The sequence below is a fragment of the Nematolebias whitei genome, chromosome 20 (genome assembly GCF_014905685.2).
Source record: "Nematolebias whitei isolate Nwh7 chromosome 20, NemWhi1, whole genome shotgun sequence".
NCBI classification, from domain to species: domain Eukaryota; kingdom Metazoa; phylum Chordata; class Actinopteri; order Cyprinodontiformes; family Rivulidae; genus Nematolebias; species Nematolebias whitei.
Genome location: NC_056517.1, coordinates 5,668,061 through 5,686,966, shown reverse-complemented (window position 1 = coordinate 5,686,966; position 18,906 = coordinate 5,668,061). Strand labels below are relative to the sequence as shown.

General features: G+C 40.6%; 1 protein-coding gene across 1 annotated transcript in view; it reads right to left on the bottom strand.

Moving 5' to 3' along the window:
- Positions 1–18,906, bottom strand: part of LOC119426815 (SCO-spondin-like) — a 224,330-nt gene that overhangs the window by 88,667 nt on the left and 116,757 nt on the right. Inside the window, exons 40-46 of the mRNA XM_037694396.1 lie at positions 14,201–14,350; positions 11,053–11,211; positions 8,717–8,881; positions 8,412–8,603; positions 8,114–8,236; positions 724–853; positions 590–609 (exon numbers count right to left, since the gene is read on the bottom strand). Of these exons, the coding sequence (XP_037550324.1) occupies positions 590–609; positions 724–853; positions 8,114–8,236; positions 8,412–8,603; positions 8,717–8,881; positions 11,053–11,211; positions 14,201–14,350 (939 nt within the window). The remainder of the gene's footprint in view (positions 1–589; positions 610–723; positions 854–8,113; positions 8,237–8,411; positions 8,604–8,716; positions 8,882–11,052; positions 11,212–14,200; positions 14,351–18,906) is intronic.

Sequence of the window (18,906 nt, the reverse complement as noted above, 5' to 3'; positions counted from 1 at the left end):
AACAATTTTCAGTCAGGTCATCTGGACAGTTTCTTTTTTTGTTGAAACGTTTCACCTTCCATCCGGAAGGCTTCATCAGTCAAGGAAACAACACAAAACTGATTCTTCCCCCAAACAGCTTAGTCCAAAATGGAACAAACCAGTTATGTTGGTGCTAAGATGGTGTCTTTGGCACGCCCCCTTCTCTTGTGCCGGCCCTCTTCCTTGTCGACAGTCATGTCAAACTAGTTCAAAACCCAAAAAAATCCATGCGCAATAATCCATCTATACAATCCAACAATTTTCAGTCAGGTCATCTGGACAGTTTCTCTTTTGAAGAGGGCCGGCACAAGAGGAGGGGGCGTGCCAAAGACACCATCTTAGCAACAACATTACTGGTTTGTTCCACCTTGGAGTAAGCCGTTTGGGGGAATAATCAGTTTTGTGTTGTGTGTTTCCTTGACTGATGAAGCCTTCCGGATGGAAGGTGAAACGTTTTAGCAAAAAAAGAAACTGTCCAGATGACCTGATTGAAAATTGTTGGATTGTATACCTGGATTATTGAGCATGGACTTTATGTCATCTAAGACTTTACTCTATTTTTACAAACTGAGTTTGTTCAAAGAACCCCTACAAAAAATACAGTATGTTATTTATTCATACTATTTTCAGAAAAAAACACTCCTAAATGAGCTCTTAAAATGTAGGGAAATGTGTGTGTGTGTGTGTGTGTGTGTGTCTCACCATGTAATACACTGATCTCTGTTGATCACTTGTCCGGGATGAAGTATCTCACCAAACCAATCACAGACACATTGGCTAGAATTCACACATTGGCCCTCCTGAAGGTACAACCCATAAGGACAGCGACAACCTGTGGAAAAAATGTAATGCCATGTATATCTAATGTTCCCTGAAGGAGAAGAATGAGGGACAACATATGAAGTATGGGAAATCAAGCCTATGCATGTTCTGGCTGAAGACACCTGTAAACATGACTTTCGGCAAATAAAATTATCGCAAATAACAGAACCTGCCTGCACTATACATTCATCCATCATCATCGTCATTCCTCAGTTTGATAGCACATCTTCAGTGAGCTCATCTGTGTAGCCATACATTGTACCTTGCTCCTCTCTTTCAGGGAACAGCACAACATTGTGTTCCTTTCAGTCTATTTATTCTGCACAGCATATAAAGAATGGAACAATTATAATTGTCCCACGGAGCAGCCATTCAAAGCTGTGTCAAATACAGAATGCTAGTGCAGTACGTTAGTCTAGACAGAAAGACCACAAGCACAGAAGGAGCTGTCACATTCCAATGATAAAACCAAACAAACGTTTGCTGTGAATATCAGCTGGCTACAGCACAGATGTTACTCACAGAGACCCCTATAAATAGGGCTTCGGACATCACTTCACTCCTGGTGGAGAGTGCTATCACACTTTGAGGAACTGGGAGACCCTTGCTATTAGAAGCTCAGCCTTCACAATAACTTTTTGAATAGGAGGCTAATGGCTCAGAGTAGGAAGCCAGAATAATTTCCCAACATAAAGATGCGGCAGTGAAAATGTTTGAAAAAATAACTATGGTCTTTGTGCATGCAGGTGAGAGGGCCGCTTTACATCCAGTGTTTCAGCTGCACACCAATACAGAAACAGTAAAAGTCTTATCATTCTGGTTCATCTGTGTAAAAGCGGTGACAGCGTCCTAGACAACTTATTTTAAATGAAATGTGTTTGATGAGTGTACATTGAATGATGGTAAAATTGGCACCTGGCAAAAGCATTTGATCATGTACATCACTGTTTTCTTTTTTCAACTTTGCAAGCTTTTGGTGTTGGAAAAAGCAACAAAGTTCATGCTCAATCATCCAGGTATCAAATCCAATAATTCTCAGTGTTGGAGAAAGGTTGTTGACATGGAGAAAGCTCTTGTACAGCAAGGTGTGCTGCACTGTGAAGGTAGAGGGAAATTTGAGCTCTCCGGTGCCAGTAAAAAGAGGAATCAGGCAGTGCTCTCCTATTTCAGGCCAGCTTTACAGTCTAGTCATTGAACCTCATTTGAATAGACTGAGGAGTAGAGTGAAGGGGTTTTCTTTTTAAAAAACTGACCTTAGCTTTTCCTATTGGGGTGTCAGCATATGCTGATAATATCAATGTACGTATTTGTCCAGGTTCAGAGAGAAATATAGGAGTTAAGAGAGTTTCTTACTCTAAATGAGAAGGCCTCTTCAGTCAAGGTAAACTGGTGGAAAATGAATGGATGTTTGGTAGGTAAATGGGAACTGGGAGGGATTCCCAACCTTCTTGGCAGTCTGAGCTGGGAGAGGAGAGGTATAAAAGTAATTGTGCTTTATCTGGGAACTAAAGATTATCGAAAACAGAACTGGGAGGGAGTATTGGAGAAGGTGGAAGCCAAGTTCTCTAAATGGAAACAGTTGCTACCCCAGCTGTTCTAAAGGGGAAGAGTTCTAGTAGCCAGTAATCTGATTGCCTCAACTTTATGGCACAAACTTGCTGTATTGGTTCCACCTCCAAATCTTGTGAAAAGAATACAAAAGCTCCTAGTGATTTTTTTTCTGGTTTGATCATCATTGGCTGAGGGCACCAATTTTGCACCTCCCAGTGGGGGAGGGAAGACAAAGACGTGTGTATATTCTCTTCAGAACCACATCCTTCAGTTTACAAACAGCACAGAGACTCTTGTATGGCTACTGTTAACGCTGAGCCAGGTCTGGCTCAGCAGCTGAGAAAGGCTGGTTGACTTGGGCTAGATAAACAGCTTTTCTTAATGGAATCATCTCAAATGAACTTAACAGGACTTTCATCCTTCTACTGGTCGGTGCCCATTGCCTGGCAGATGCTGAAGGTCACTCACAACCCTGACCCCAGACTAGGAATGTGGCTTTTTGAGGAGCCTTTGTTTTACAACAAAGCCATTAAACACTTCCGGTAAGATGGTGCCTGTGTACATGGCTTGCAATCCACCTCTGCTGATGGTGTTCGTATTATTGGTGTTTATTTCATTTCTCATCTGTGACATCAACTCCCTGCTGGTGTATGAACGACAACAACTTTTGGATCTTCAACTTTGTGCCACTAACGTCGCTTATTTTGATCAATATGAGCATAACTCTGGACCCCCCCCCCCCCCCCCCCCCCCCCCGCCTGCTGCTGGCAGACGTGCCTGTTTACCTGCAGCGAGCTGCGCACCTGCCTCCCCGGTGACATCGCTCCAGACGCTGTGGAAAATGCGCTGGCCGGCTGGTGAAGCTTAAAGCCCTGTTTACTGCCTCTGAATCATCCTCTCCAGCTGATGGTCAACGTTTCCACCTCCGATCCTGGCGCTGTGCAGATCCTCTGGCGTGCTGTCTGGTCCCGCTGTCGGGCTCTCATCATCACAATGGGCCTGTGCGCGGCTGTGTTTCCTGCCGGAGGCGTGTGTCCAACTCTGCAAATCTGAGACCACTGGACTGGACACTGCAATCATCTCCTCCTGTGGTGGATTCTACGAGGATGGCCCTGATAAATGCCAGATAATTGGCTAAGAAAACTTTTATTTTGAATGACTTTTTCTGCTGCAACCAACTGGACTGACTTTCTTTTCATCACTGAGACTTGGATCTGCCCTGGTGAGTTCAGTGTTTTTCTGGAATTACTGCCTCCGGACTGTTCTTTTTTCAATGCTCCAAGGACAACTGGTCGTGGTGGAGGATTTTTGGCTGTTTTTAAGAAACATTTGCACTGCAGACAGCTCCATGGTTCAGCCAATTATTCGAGTTTTGAACTGCTTTGTTGTGAGCTGGGCCGCTCCAACCTAGTTCTGTGTGCTTTTTTTTCACAGACCCCCCGGATGCCATAAACAGTTTTTAAATTAACCCTCTGACTTTCTAACTGGTATTCTGCTCCAATACGATCGGGTTTTGATTTTGGGAGATTTAAATATCTATGTGTGCTGCCCTGATAAACCATTAGCTTGCGACTTTCTAGATCTCATCCAGTCCTTTAACTTTGTTCACAGTGTTTTTGGTCCAACTCACCAGCAGGGCCACTCTCTTGACTTAGTTTTAACGCATGGTTTGTCTGTTTCTGATTTGGAAATTGGTGACACTGTTTTTTCCGACCACAAACCAGTTTTATTCAACACCTCTTTGATTTGTGAACCTGCACCGCCCCCCCCCCCAAGCCCTGTAGGATTTTAACCCTTCCACCGCCACACTCTTCTCTTCCATATTTGCTAGAAATTCTGTTACAGACTCTGAACTCTCTGCGGGTCTTACTACAAAGGAGTTGCTTTCTCAGCATCAGGAGGCCTGTGTACATATCCTGGACTCAGTCGCCCCGTTAAAGCTCAGGAATCAAAAACGCACGCCCCACCCTTGGGTAAATGAGACCACACAAGAGGCGAGAGCTAAGCATCATTGGAAATAAAGATAAACTCCAGGTTTCCTTTGATATGTTAAAATCATGTTGGAAAGCATATCAGACCACCATTAAACAGGAGAAAAACAAATATTTCTAAAAAATTATCAACTTAAACAGTCACAACCCCGCGTTCTTTTCAGCACCATTAACACCATTCTAAAAGTGCCTAAGTCTGCCACCATTGAGGCCTCTGTTGACACCTGTAATAAATTTGTCAGGCATTTTGTTGAAAAGGTTGAGTCGATTAGGTAATCAATTCCACACTCCACAGCCGACCCCTCAATTCTTGTCCCCTGCTCAGCAGTCTTCAGTCACTTTGACCCCATCTCACTCTCATTTTTAAATGTCGTTGGTCACATGAAACCCTCAGGCTCCCCTGCTGATCCCATCCCTGCTGCATTTTTTAAACAGGTTCTACCATCAACTGGATCCTTTGTTTTTGCCATTATTAACAACAGTTTGGCTACAGGTGTGGTTCCTGATGTTTTAAAACATGCAGTGGTAACTCCATTAATTAAAAAACCCAGACTAGACCCTGAAGCTTGTTCAAACTTCAGGCCAATCTCAAAACTTCCATTTCTTTCTAAAATCTTGGAGAAAATAGTTTTTAGTCAACTAGCCAAGTTTTTGAATGTAAATGGAATTTTTGAGATTTTTCAGTCAGGATTTAAACAACTGCACAGCATTGAGACAGCTTTAGTAAAGGTCTGTAATGACATTCTGCTAGCGAATGACTCTGGTCAGTCTGTGACCCTGGTACTCCTCGACCTTACCGCTGCATTTGACATTGTTGATCACAGCATCCTTATGTCACGGCTAGAACACTGGGTTGGGATTATAGGGGTGGCGCTAGAATGGTTCTGTTCATATCTGAGTGACAGTAGTTTTTGTGTTAACTTTAGCAATAATTTATCTGCTTCTGTCCCTAATTCCTGTGGGGTCCCGCAAGGTTCCATTCTTGGACCCCTTCTGTTCTCATTGTATCTGTTCCACTTGGGGTCCATCCTGAGCAAAAATGGTGTTTCGTTTCATTGTTACGCCGATGATTCTCAGATTTATCTGCATTTAAAACCCAACAGTTCCTGCTCCATCCACCCTTTCCTAAAATGTCTTGATGACATCAAGACTTGGATGGCTGCGAACTTCTTAAGTTTTACTGATCAGAAGACTGAGGTCATTGTGTTTAACCCAAGCTCTACCACTGTCACTGATCCTATAAACCTGCACTCCCTTCAGCCACATCTAAAGCAGTCGGCAATCTCGGGGTAGTGTTAGACTCGGACTTTAAGTTTAATAAACAGATCAACTCTGTTCTACAAAAAAGCTTCTTCCAGTTAAGGCAGATAGCAAAGCTTAAGTCCGTTCTATCCAGATCCAAACTTGAAAAACTAGCCCATGCATTTATTACAACCTGGCTGGACTACTGTAACTCACTTTATGTTGGGATTAGTCAGGCTTCAATTTTACATCTCCAGCTCGTACAAAGTGCGGCAGCTCGGCTACTAACAGGAACTCTTAGGTTTGAGCACATTACTCCGGTTCTGTCCTCCCTTCACTGGCTTCCTGTACATGTCAGAATCAATTTTTAAATTATCCTGCTGACATTTAAGTGCATTAACGGCCTTGCACCCTCATACCTCTCTGACCTTCTTCATCCTTATACTCCTTCTCGGGCTTTGAGATCATCAGACCAGATGATTTTGGCTGTACCAAAAACCAGGCTGAAGCTCATAGGAGATCAAACAGTCGTGGGCCCTAAGATCTGGACCAATCTGCCCATCAACATTCAACAGGCCAACTCAGTCTCTGCTTTTAAAGCTCTCCTAAAAACACACCTATACTCACTGACATTTAACACAGGGTGATCGGATTTAGATCTAGTTTTCATAGATGCGGATTCTGTTTATGCTTTTGTTATTATTCCTATTTAACACAAGGTCACCAGATCGGATTTAGTATTTCATTGTTTCTAATTATATTTTTGGTTTTATATTTTTATTCCATGTGCTGTAAATATATCTTGTTACTTTTTATTTGATGTTGTGATATTTTTGTTAAGCACTTTGGTAACAGTTTCTGTTTTAAATGTGCTCTATAAATAAATCTGACTTGACTGACATTAGTGGGTCCACACTTTCCTTAACTACAGCCAAAGAATGCAAATTCAGTGCTTTCACACAGCTGAGGTGGAGCTGCTTTTTTCCACACAAATTAAAAACGCCCATCTTTGGTGTTTCCACCCTTCCTTCCTACAGTCATTCAATATCAAGACTTGCTGTCATTGAAGAAAAAAAACAATCAACGTCATCAGCCCATTGGCCAGTATGACCAGTTTCCAACAAAAGCTTTAAATGGTGCAGATAAGAATTGCTTAACTTCTTCCATAAGTTCCCTCAGCACTCTAGAAGACTTAATGTTTACTGTTTCCAAGCCTGTCCACAGGGGTCTTCACCAGATGACCAAGTTTATTAATGCTGGTTTCAACAAACTTGGTCCTGACTGGAAGTAGGGAGTTGAGGTGGACTCAGGTTTTTGCTTCATACTGCACCTCTAAAGGCAAGGACCCTATGTAAGCACCCGGTTGAACAACGGGCAGCTGACCTTCAATGGAGGATAATACATGGACTCATACCTACGAACAGACAGAGACCTCATTTTGACTCAAGCACTGGAGAGGAGTGCCCTTGTTACCAGGCCGACACTTGAGAACATCTTGTCCTGTCCTGTCAAAGGTTAGAAGGTCCATTACGACTTTTAGAGGAGTGGGTGGTAGCTCTTGGATAAGAGTTTTATTTACTTCTTTATTTTTTATCCTAAATATATGGTACACAAGAAAAAGTTCCTGACCATGACACGAATATGGTTTTACACAATGCCAGATAAGAATGGTAAAAAGTTTATTGAAAAGCAGCTGCTGGTGAAAGTCAAAATCCAGTGGCAGGACCAATCCGCAGAAATATGATGGTTAGTGAACTGAATATTTATGTGAGTGGTAAGATGGACAGGAAGGCAGTCACTAACCTTTTCAGTCATGAGAAGTGAGGGCCACCCGAAGGAGTTGGGGATGATGGTGTCACTGTCACTGGATGAAACACAGCAGCAGGGCAGAGCTGAGGGCAGCGTGGTCAAAAGGGTAATCCAAAAGCAAGGTCCAAATGCATAGGCAGGGGTCATACAAAGGGGTTCAGAGATCCAGGTCCAAATCCATATTATAATCCGTGAAGCATAGTCATTGAGACAGAAGGGGTAGTCGGTAATGAGGTCAGAGAGGCAAATCCAGAAAGTAGTAGTAGAAGTACACCTTGACCAGCAACCTTATCTCATTTAAAGACCTCTGGGGCATCAAGCAGACTTTATGTTCTTTGAGGGAGGATGTTCTTTTCATTTTATTTTTGTATTTAATGTATCGGTAATCTGTAATGTGTTATTGGGTGTTATGCAAGATATTTTTACTGTATAAAAGTATATAAATTTGAATTATTTAATGAGTTTTTCTTTCTTTCATTTTTTTTTTTTTTGGTAATGAATTTTGTCATTGGTGGATTATCCTCCCCCCCTCCCCCCACCCACCCAATGATGTAAATAAAAAGTTTTGTTGAGTCAAGTCTTTTTTTTTTTTCCTTTGGTTACTGCATTTAGGAAACACAACCTTGTGTATTCTTCAACAAAGGCAGCAACAATTTCACACACATTTTGAGACCTACCCTCTATGCACGTTGAAGTGCAGTTGTTGGTCATGCTGAGTTCTGAACAGGTAGAAGAACAAGGATCAACTCTTCCAGCTTGACAATCTTCCTTTGTCACCAGCACCATGCCGCCGACACAACCTGTCCATAAGTTAATTAGTACTTAATTTGAAGAATGAATTAGTTTACAGTAAACCGTTTACAGATTGAATTTAAGAGAAACTGAATGATCAAACGGGAAAAGTTCAAATAAAGTTTTTAGATAAAATAATTCTAAAAAGATTAAACATCCAGAGCAGGTGTCTGACACACTCACCTGTTTGTGTTCCAGTGTCCGTGGTGCAGGGCTGGCTGTTACAGCTCTGTCTCTGCTGGGACATGCCCTCACAGTCTCGTCCACCATTTTTAGGAGGGGGTGCAGAACAAGTTCGGTTCCTCTGTCTGACTCCTCCGCCACACAAAGTGTCACATTCTGACCACTCTGTCCACTTTGACCAATAACCATGAACTGTAAGAAAGTTTAGGAACATAATGTAGGTCAGCTTAGCTGTACTTCATGTACAATGTCTGTCTAAAAGGTTCTCGCAGAAAGGGTGATGGAAAGAAGTTTGAAACACAGACCTGGGCATGCTCGAGGAAAACAGGCTTGACTGTCAAACTGAGCTCCATTGCAGAATCCTCCAGGCAGAGCATGCCTTAATATATCCCTCTGTCGAAACATGGAACCAAGACCGCATGTCATGCTGCAGGCACTCCAGGCTGTCCACGGGGACAATATGCAGTCCACTGAATTGAAAAATACAGGTTTAAAAATATATAGCTCCCTGTCAAATTCAGAATATAATTTAAAAAAATCATTTTAATATACAAAGCTTTCAACAACCAAGCACGATCTTTTATTAAACATCTTCTTGCTCCATACTTTCGAAACAGAGCAGTTCACTGTCAGACTGCAGATTTATTTATGATCGAGTTTATTTATGATATCCTTGAGTTTCCAAATGTTGAAATGGATGTAGCAATTTCAGTTACCCAGCTACTATTGTTTTTGTTCATGAAGCTGACCACTTTATCTATTTTTAAGACCAGGTTTAAGACTAGTCTTTTTCATAATCCAACAGTTAGGGTTGGATTAGGTTTCCTGAGCTACCCCTTAGTGATGCTGCTACAGGCAGGAGGATAAACTGACCACATCTTTTTAATAAGTTGCTTTTACTTTTGAATTGAATTTCTCTCATTTGTTTATATTTGATATTATACCAGAAATTAGTCCCTTTTCCCATGAAAACTACCCATGCCAGTTGCTAATGTGTTTATGTTTCTTTCCTGTCCCGTCTAACTCCTGTGGGTCAACCCAGATGGCCATCCATCTTGAGCCCAGTTCTGAAGGAGGATGCTGCACGTTAAAAATAAATGGTTTCTTTCCACTGTCTCCATCGAGAGGTGTGGTAAAAGCATCCACTAAGAAAATAAAATCTTTAATAAACTTGAGCAAAATGTTGACGATGCAACTAAAGACTATTGTAGTGTAATGTGTATTTGCACTCAACATGATCAATACCTCTCCTGTGGGAATGTTCTGTAACATCCTTCTGCTCATGTTGTGATGTGTAATATTAACAGTCCCATGTAATCATCCTGTGACAAATCAGTGAGGAGCAGAAAGAACTGGTACATTGATATGATAGAGTTGATATGATATGGTGACGTGTCTCAGGCAGTCCTTGACTCAGACCCACTCCTTCCTGTCTCTAAGCGGACCTTTCAATGATGGCTCTCAGGCATGGAGGGGAGGAGCTGAGGCCTGGGCTGGGAGATTTTTCTATAAAACTACCTTGTCCGGTCCAGAGAATTAGAGCAGGTCAGGGTTTTCATGTGGATGTGAGCACTGATAACAGTGTAATCTTGTATTTTGTATGTTCTGTGAATCTGAACTGCTCTTCAAAGCTTTGAAAATAAATTTCATGAAACACACCTTGGTCTGTTACAAGAATCTCTTTTTTCCACAACTCTATAACGGAAAACTTTGAGGGCAGATGTCAAAAACATAACCCACTGGAAAACAGAAGCCAAAAGTCGGAATGTGAAACAAAAAAAAACAGTATGATGGAACAATGACTGCAGGACCGAGGAGCACCGTATATGTATGTTGGGAGGGGTGATGCTGAAGTGAGGAGCAGGTGAGCTACACGAGCAGATGAAGTGCACCATAAAGGTCATATTGGTGACTAAGTGTAACAGTAATCCTTGAGAAAGGGAGATAAATAAGTAGACTGACACTTAGATCATCTAAAGAATCAAGTAACAAAACAGCAAGCAGTTATTACCAGGGTCTGAGCCACTTTAAGTGTGACGACCACAGCACATGTTCCCAGCACTCTATCCACTTTGTGTATCATTTGTGTATTTATGGTGTATTAAGTAATTAAAAAGTGTATTTAATCCTATTTCTTGTGTTGGCTTCAGTATGACTTTTATTTAGTAAAGAAAAACAACTGAAACAGAACAATTTCAATAGGGTTCTATGCTCCGCGTCATGCATGGAAATCTGTGCTCTTTTGCCTCTGTTGACGTGGACCCCTAATTATGGCTGGATGCACAACAAATCAATTCAAACAGTAAAAACAAATACAAAAACCGCAGGAACATGATGCCTTCTCAGAATGTCTGATTTAGATCAAGTGAAGATTTAATGCAGTCTGCTGTTTTCCCCTGAACAATTTATGTTATTCAACTCCATTTTATCATGTGAATTAACTGTCTTGTAATTGGGATGAACTGCCTGTATTTGGATTTCATTCTACTTAGGACTGTCTTGGATCAATGCTTTGGCCTTGTTTATTGTTTAGTTTTTTTCTCTTGTGTATTTATTTTTCTTTTTTTGTTGTTGTTTATGAATTGGTACTTTATAAAAACAAAATCGTTATCAATTATATCACTATTGGAGTTTCACCTACCACAATCTTTTTCATCAGAACCATCTAAACAGTCCCATCCCAGGTCACATTTACGATCCTTGTGAATGCACTCCCCACTGTCACAGTGAAACTGTTTAGAAGAGCAGGGTCCGGGAGTTGGTGGTGGTAGTGGAGTTACCGTTGGCCTGGTTATGGTGCCTGAAGGAGCAGGGTAACAGAACTTTATTTAGTGCACATCTAGAAATCTCCAGCCAATAAAAAATAATCTAACAACCATAAAGGTAAATAATGTCCTACTTGAACCATTCTGTTGAACTTTTCAATATACTATATACCATATCATTTTATTTATAAAGACTATGGAATGAGTTACCTCTGCTTGTCTGGCAGGCCCCCTCCCTCACAGGTTTTAAATCCCACTTAAAAACCCACTACTATTCCCTGGCTTTCAAACTGTATGATCTGTGTTAAACCTGTATGCGTCACACCGTGTTAGTCATTATGTTATTATCTGCTATTATTTCGTTTCTATATTTTGATTTTACGTGATGTTATATGTTGCTGTGTGCTCTGCCTGTTTATTTCTGTTTGTACAACACTTTGGTTGGCCCTGTCACTGTTTAAAGTGCTTTATAAATAAAATGGCATGGTATGGTATTCAAATAGGTCTTTCTCTCATCACACTTTTGTACAGAGTGTACAGAGCCAAAAGACCATCATGTGAATTGGCCATAAAAACCAAAGCATTCTAGGTAAGCAAACTTCATGGGTGATAATAATGAATGAACGAGCTATGAATTAACAAAACAAAACAATTATATTTAACCTTTTCTGTTAAGTAAGATTTTATCGTCTTTTTGACATTTATTTTCTGTGGTTTGAAGACCAGGTACCTCATATACAAAGGGTGCACATGAACAAAAATGTGGCAAATGCCCTTTTTCACGTGAAACCAGATGTATCAAGAATGAAATGACTGGAAATGTGTGCAGCCCCACGCCAACTTCATAGCTGGTGTACGCACGTTTCTGTGGTTATTGATCCATTGTTGACACTGGGAAACTGTTAATATAGTAGTCCCTTGCTACTTCGCATTTCGACTTCTGCGGACTCGCTATATTGTGGTTTGTGAATGTACAGTACATAATATTGTACTGTACCAAAAAAATGTACACAACACATGATTGTCAACTTTAATATTGCCCACATGATTGGGACAGTACTGGATACAGTGCTGTACAGTAAAAAGTTAACAAGAAACAAAACTTTGGACAGGTGCCGCCATTTTGTAGTTGTCACTCTACAAGCCTACACTGTAAAAAAAAAAAAAAAAAAATATATATATATATATATATATATATATAATCCTACACTGTATCCCCACTCATACCAACTACATTTCCCAGAAGCCAACAGGATTCCACCCAATAGCCCAATTTCCTTCTGCTGAAATACTAGAGAATATGTTTTGATCTGATCGGAAAATGTTTGGAGCTTATTACAGTGACTTCAGTATTCAACGGATGCAGATAGCCACACAGAACCCACAGAACCAGAGCAGAACCGGAGAAGAACCGGAGCAGAACCAGACCTCCAGACCCATCTGTGAATCTTGAGAGCTGGTAGCTAGCACATGAGGACTTCTGAGCGTGGAGGCACTGAGCCCACATTTGAAAATTTTTCATTCAGACTTGGACTCAATCGACACCTACGATCCCGCGCCAGCCAACCAATGGTCTGCCCACAAATGTGCTTTGGCGTACAAGGGCTGCATTGAACCAGACCAGAACTGGACCCCCAGACACAATGGTGAACCTGAGAGCTCCTAGCTGGCCCTCGAGGACTTACGAGTGGGGACGTGCGTCGCAGAAGGTCCGGGGCTCCATCCGGAGCTTACTGGGACTTTTATCATCTCTTTCAACCGGCCCACGCAGACCTCCAAGCGGGGACGTGCTGGTAAGTAAAATTTTGTAGCTACGTATAAGCATGTTATTAAATTTAGTAGGTTTAAGAGTTAACACCATTGATTGTGGGCTTCATCGCTGCAGGGTAGGCCTGCAGAAACCAAGTGAGTTGGACCAGAACCGAGATATTTCACTTACTAGCTCGTGTTGCTGTTCTGCAGAGCTAGTACTGTACCGGTAAGTAAAATTTAGTAGCTATATATATAAGTATGTTGTTAAAACTAGTAGGTTTAAGAGTTAAGAACATTAATGGTGATATTTGTCGCTGCAGGGTAGGTCTGCAGAAATGAACAGAGCTGGACCAGAACCAAGAGCTGTTGCTGTTCTGCAGATCTGGTAAGTAAAATTTGGTAATAAATAAAAATTACTTTATGTATGCTGTTAAAACGATGTAGGTTTGAGTTTAGAACATTGCAAGAGGGTGGCAATGGTTTCTAAAGCCTTAAAATATATAAAAATACTAAAATAAATGTAACATTGCTACTTTGCAGATTTTCACTTATTTATGTATTATTACTAGTTAGGGGTTCAAGTGACAGGCGTACGCTGTTTTCTTGATTTACGTGTATGCCAAGTTTCAGTAGAAACTCCACATCTTTGTACATGATGCCCCAGATCTACCAGTTTGCAGTGGTAAAATGTAACCCACGTTGACCTGTTGTGCATCCTGGGTGAGCAGATGGGGGTATAAAACTGATCTGACCATATAGAACAAACACACAAATCTTAAGGTGTTTAAATATAAAATCAGGTGGGATTTATTTTTGTCCATACATGTTCTATCCCTGCTTCATTCTGTTCAAGATCACAATGAATGGCACCAACTTCAGCAGTCAATGAGCAAATGATCAAGTACAACCTGAAAAGGATGCAAGCCCATCATAGGGCACACATTGAGACACACAACCATGAATGCTCACACATGTTCACTCAGGGTCAATTTGGAATTATTAATGACCTTAATTTGCATGATTTTGGACTTTGTGAGGAAAGAGAAGAACATGGATAAAGCACACTTATAGATAATGGAGAACATGCTAAGTTTGTGCAGAGGCTACAAACAAGATTCAAGCCTGCAACTTTCTTATTGATCGTGCTCTATCATGAAGATTTTTACTCATGGACTCTGAATTGATAACCACAAAAATAAGAGCAAATTTGCAGAGCACACAAACCAGAAGTTGTGGTTCTCATTTTCTGAAATGGAGTTGGTTCTGTGACACCTGCCGTTGCCACCCCCGGAAATCCGCTTTGCATACTCATAGTATGTATGCCAGGGCCACCTGTTGTTACATTGTCAACATGGAAAACAGTTTTCCCTGTGTAGATGGTTTGATTGTGAAGTCCTGGAAAACTTCTGGTTGGAGAAGTACCTGAAGAGGATAAATAATGGGATAGCGAAGTCATTTGTGGGGTGCTGTGACAAAGATGTGCTTCTACCATAGGTCTTACCACAGTTGAGCTCATCAGAATGGTCTTTGCAGTTTGGTCGACCATCACAAAGAACAGACATGGGGATGCACTCCTTAGTGTGTTCACACAAAAACTGGCCTGCATTGCAGCGCTGCTCACTAACTGTTCCAAATCCTGAGGGAGAAGTCACACTGCCGGGTGTCACTAGCTCATCTCCACATAAAAAGAAAAAAGAAATGTTAAAATGGATTGTACAGCCAATTATTACAAAAACAGAGCCTACACTGACTGTTTACATGCAATGTGAGATTTGTTTCCAGGACAACATTCAGGTGTTGATTGCATTTTGCCACTGATTTAATTCATAACTTTATATATAATTTCTAGGTGCAGTCAAGGAGCTTAGGTTCCTCCTGTTAGGTGAGTTTTGAATTGCATCTCTGCTGTTTGCAGATTGTATGGTCGTGCTGGTCTCATCAAGCTCCAGCAGCCATTGTAACTGCAGCTGAAAGTGAAGCAGCTGGGGTGAAAATCAGCTCCTCCAAGTCTGAAGTCATAATCAGTCAAGGCATTGCCATGTGCCACTTCCCCAAGTGGAGGAGTTCAATAACCCCAGGACCTGGTTCAGGAATGTAGGCAGAACAGAGCAGGAAATTAATGGGTAGATTTGCATAGCACCTGCAATGATGTGGACAGCTTTCCAATCTTGGATGGTAACGAGTGAGATGATGCAAAAGGCAGTCGATCTATGGTCATAATAAGCTATGGGCAATGACTTAAATAATATGTGTGGATACAAACAGCTGAAATGAGCTTCTTCTGTAGTGCTTGGACCAAGTATTGGGGACAGGGTGAGGAATTTGAGTTTTTGGAAGGAATATTGAATAGCATCGCTGTATCTACAGACTGAAAGTACACCTTCTGAGGGAGATATTTCAAACAAATCCCACTGGGAGAAACACCTTGGAGTCCTTCAGGAAGAGCTGAGGGAGGTAGATGTGAAGAGGCAAGTCTGGTGTTCTTAGTTTATGATGCTACTACAATGACCCAGTCTCAGGTAACATGGAGAAGATGGATGAATGAGGCAATATTGAATATGAGCTAACTTGCCTTACAATCTTATGGTTTTGGTCATCATGGGTTGCTTTAATGCCTCACCTCCTCTACAGCCAAGAATCTCCACACGTAGGTAAAAGGTGTGCTTGAACTCCACAGGGATGATGCGTACGTAGCGAGCTCGGATAAGCCAACCCAGCCAGCGAGTCACAGGGATGCTGCCCACCATTTGAACTTCAAACACCTAAAAGACAACCAAACATTTTATTTAATTTTTTATTAACATTAAAATAACTTCCATTTGCCACAAACTTTACAATCTAGGATTGCAAAAACCTTAGCAGGGCCTTCAGGCTTTCCATTTTCTGTAAAATCTGTAAAGATGTCACTTTGAAGGGAAAATGCCACGTGATATTTAGTGAGATAACCCCACATGTGCTCATTTCCTTGTGTCACCACTCCTGATATCCATTTGGGCTCCCGGAAATCCACCTGAAGATACGGCTGGGGATCTGCAGGCAAAGGGCTCCAACCAGGTTCCATAACCTTACTGCATGAATGAAACAGGGTATGTGTTTATTATGTGTGCTCTCAATATTTGTCACTTTAAACAAGATAATATGCCCAAATGAGAAAACCCTATTCAAGCAAGCATTTTTACATTGATTACGTTAATTTGACTTTGACATTGATTAAGAATGTGAGAATTATAATGGATAAAAGAGAAAATAAGAGAAATGGAACAAGGAAGAAGGGCTTGAGGAAACTGTCCACCACAGATGCAAAACAATTTAATCACTCACATGTTAGGAATAATATTTAGTCTTCCAGCATCAGCAGGGTTGTTCTCTCTATGTGAGGAGGAAGATAATTGACTATAATGAATTCTCCCATCCTCCAGTCCAAGTGGAGACGAGCAAATGCCTGCAAATTTGAAGGGTTACCACATAATTTAGTCTAAACTTCTAAACACATACATTTATACCTGTTGAACGTCAGTAAAAGAAAAACACTTTTATTTTCAATGGCAGCATGTTACTTGTCAAATCTACTTAGAAAATTGATTAAAAAGTTTAAATAAATACGTAATTTAAACATACCATAATAGCCAGGGCCACCATGCTGTGAATGCAATATATCAGGTTAGAACATATAGTAACAACAATAATCATATACTATACTGTTACTTGAAACTTTTAGCTCTTGTGCCCTGATGCATGCTCAATAATCCAGGTAGAAACATCTAACAAGGTTAAGTCTGGTCATCTGGACAGATTTTTGATAGATCTTGTTGTTTATTTTTCAAAACAGTTGAAAAAAAAAACTAACATGCACAAATTTGTTGTTTTACTAAAATGTTCTTAGAAATTTTCAACATTCTTCTTCTTCTTCCGGTTTTTCCCTCTTCAGGGTTTGCCACAACGAGTCATCCTTCTCCACCTCACTCTGTCCTCACTCCAACTACCTCCATGTACTACCCGCCTAAGTCTACCACAACTCTCTCCCAGAACTTCATCATGTGACTCATCAGCTTAATTCCCTTGTAGTTACTCAAACTCTGAACATCACCCTTGTTCTTAAAAATGGGCACCAGCACACGTCTCCTCCATCCCTCAGGCATTTTCTCACCCTCAAATATGCCATTGAATATTTGAGACAAAAACCTCACTGCCATGTCTCCAAGACATTTCCAAACCTCCACTGTATGTCATCAGGTCCTACTGTCTTCATTATTTTTAGAGCTTTCCGGACTTCACCCTTACTAATCTTTCCCACTTCCTGGTCCACAGCTTCAATGATCTCTACAATTTTTTTTTTTTTACATTCTCTTCAGTCATTTGCTTGAATTTAACAATAAAGTAATACAATTTTCTAAAACTCTGAACAAATACATTAAAAAAAAAAGGAAATTCAGTATCTACTTCACCAATAAATATATTTTTATGATGTATAATATAATCTTAAACATAATTTGATTTTAGAACAGTTTTTGACAAATTTGTTAGATCCGGAAGAAAAGTATTATGAGTTCCAAACAGATGTTTTATAAAATATCCTTACTGTTGGTGTTACTGCTGCGTGAGTAACAGCTGCCATAGAAGGAGTCTTCAGAGGAGAAGGGGTATGTGTGTATGCCCTATACAAGAAACAAAGCAACAGGTAAATGGTACTATTCCTGCTTTTGATGTAAAAAAAAAAAAAAGAGCATCGAAAATTTCACCTATCTGAATGTGTCGTGACGTCATGGAGGTGGCATCCATTTTCATCCTCTCCTCTGGGACAGTTACGAATACCATCACAACGTTTGCGTATCTCAATGCAGCCCCCCGGTGGGAGGCAGGAAAACTGACCAGTTGGACAGCTGCGTAAACTAGAGGACGTAACATAAGCCTGGGTACCTGCATATGAGGAGTTCGTTTGAAAAAGAACACGTTATATAACATTATAGAACAATATTATAAAAATAGCAGAAGATATAAAAATGTATATAAATATATACAATTCTGTCTGAAACAAAAGAAAAAAACTTAGCTCGAGAAAAGTTTAAGTGAAAAACTCCTTAAAGAAATGCATATCATCTGCAGCCTTTTACACCAGTTTTAGACTAAAATCATCTTAAGGGAAGAAATGATGAAGTTATAGACATTTTGGTCAAACCTTGGAAATAACTTTATGTGAAATATCATACACTATTTATTATTATTATGGTAACACTTTACAATAGCATACACGAAATTTGCTTAACTACTAGGGAAAGCCTAATGAACAAATCAGGAGCTAATGGGTAGTTAACCAGTACTTAATGTGGAAAACACAGCCAAGCCTTATTAGGGGACTACTGGTTAGTTACCTTGTAAGTGAAGAGGAACTAATCAAGAACTAATGGGTAGTTACCAAGAAAACCAAAGAGGAACAAATCAGGAGCTAATGGGTAGATAAGCAGTACTTACTGGGGAACACACAGCCAAGCCTTATTCGGGGACTACTGGTTAGTTACCACAGAAACAGTGGAGAAATTACCCATGTGGGTTCTGAATAAACCCTGCACCAGTGAGGTCACAGCTTATCCTTGTCAAAAAGCTGTTTCTTAGTGATTACTGATTTTATTACCCATTAGATCCTGATTCATTCCGCTTTATTTTCTTTAGTAACTACCCATTAGTTCTTGATTAGTTCATCTTTGTTTACAAGGTAACTAACCAGTAGTCTCCTAATAAGGCTTGACTGTGAGTTCCCCAGTAAGTACTGCTTAACTACCCATTAGCTCCTGATTCATTCCTCTTTGGTTTCCATGTTAATTACCCATTAGTTCCTGATTAGTCATTTTTCATTTCCCAAGTAACTAAGCAGTAGTCCCCTACCAAGGCTTAGCTGTGTGTTTACCAGTAAGTACTGGTTAACTCCCCATTTGCTCCTGATTCATTCCTGAGGCGTTCTCTAGTAGTTAATCAAATTTTGT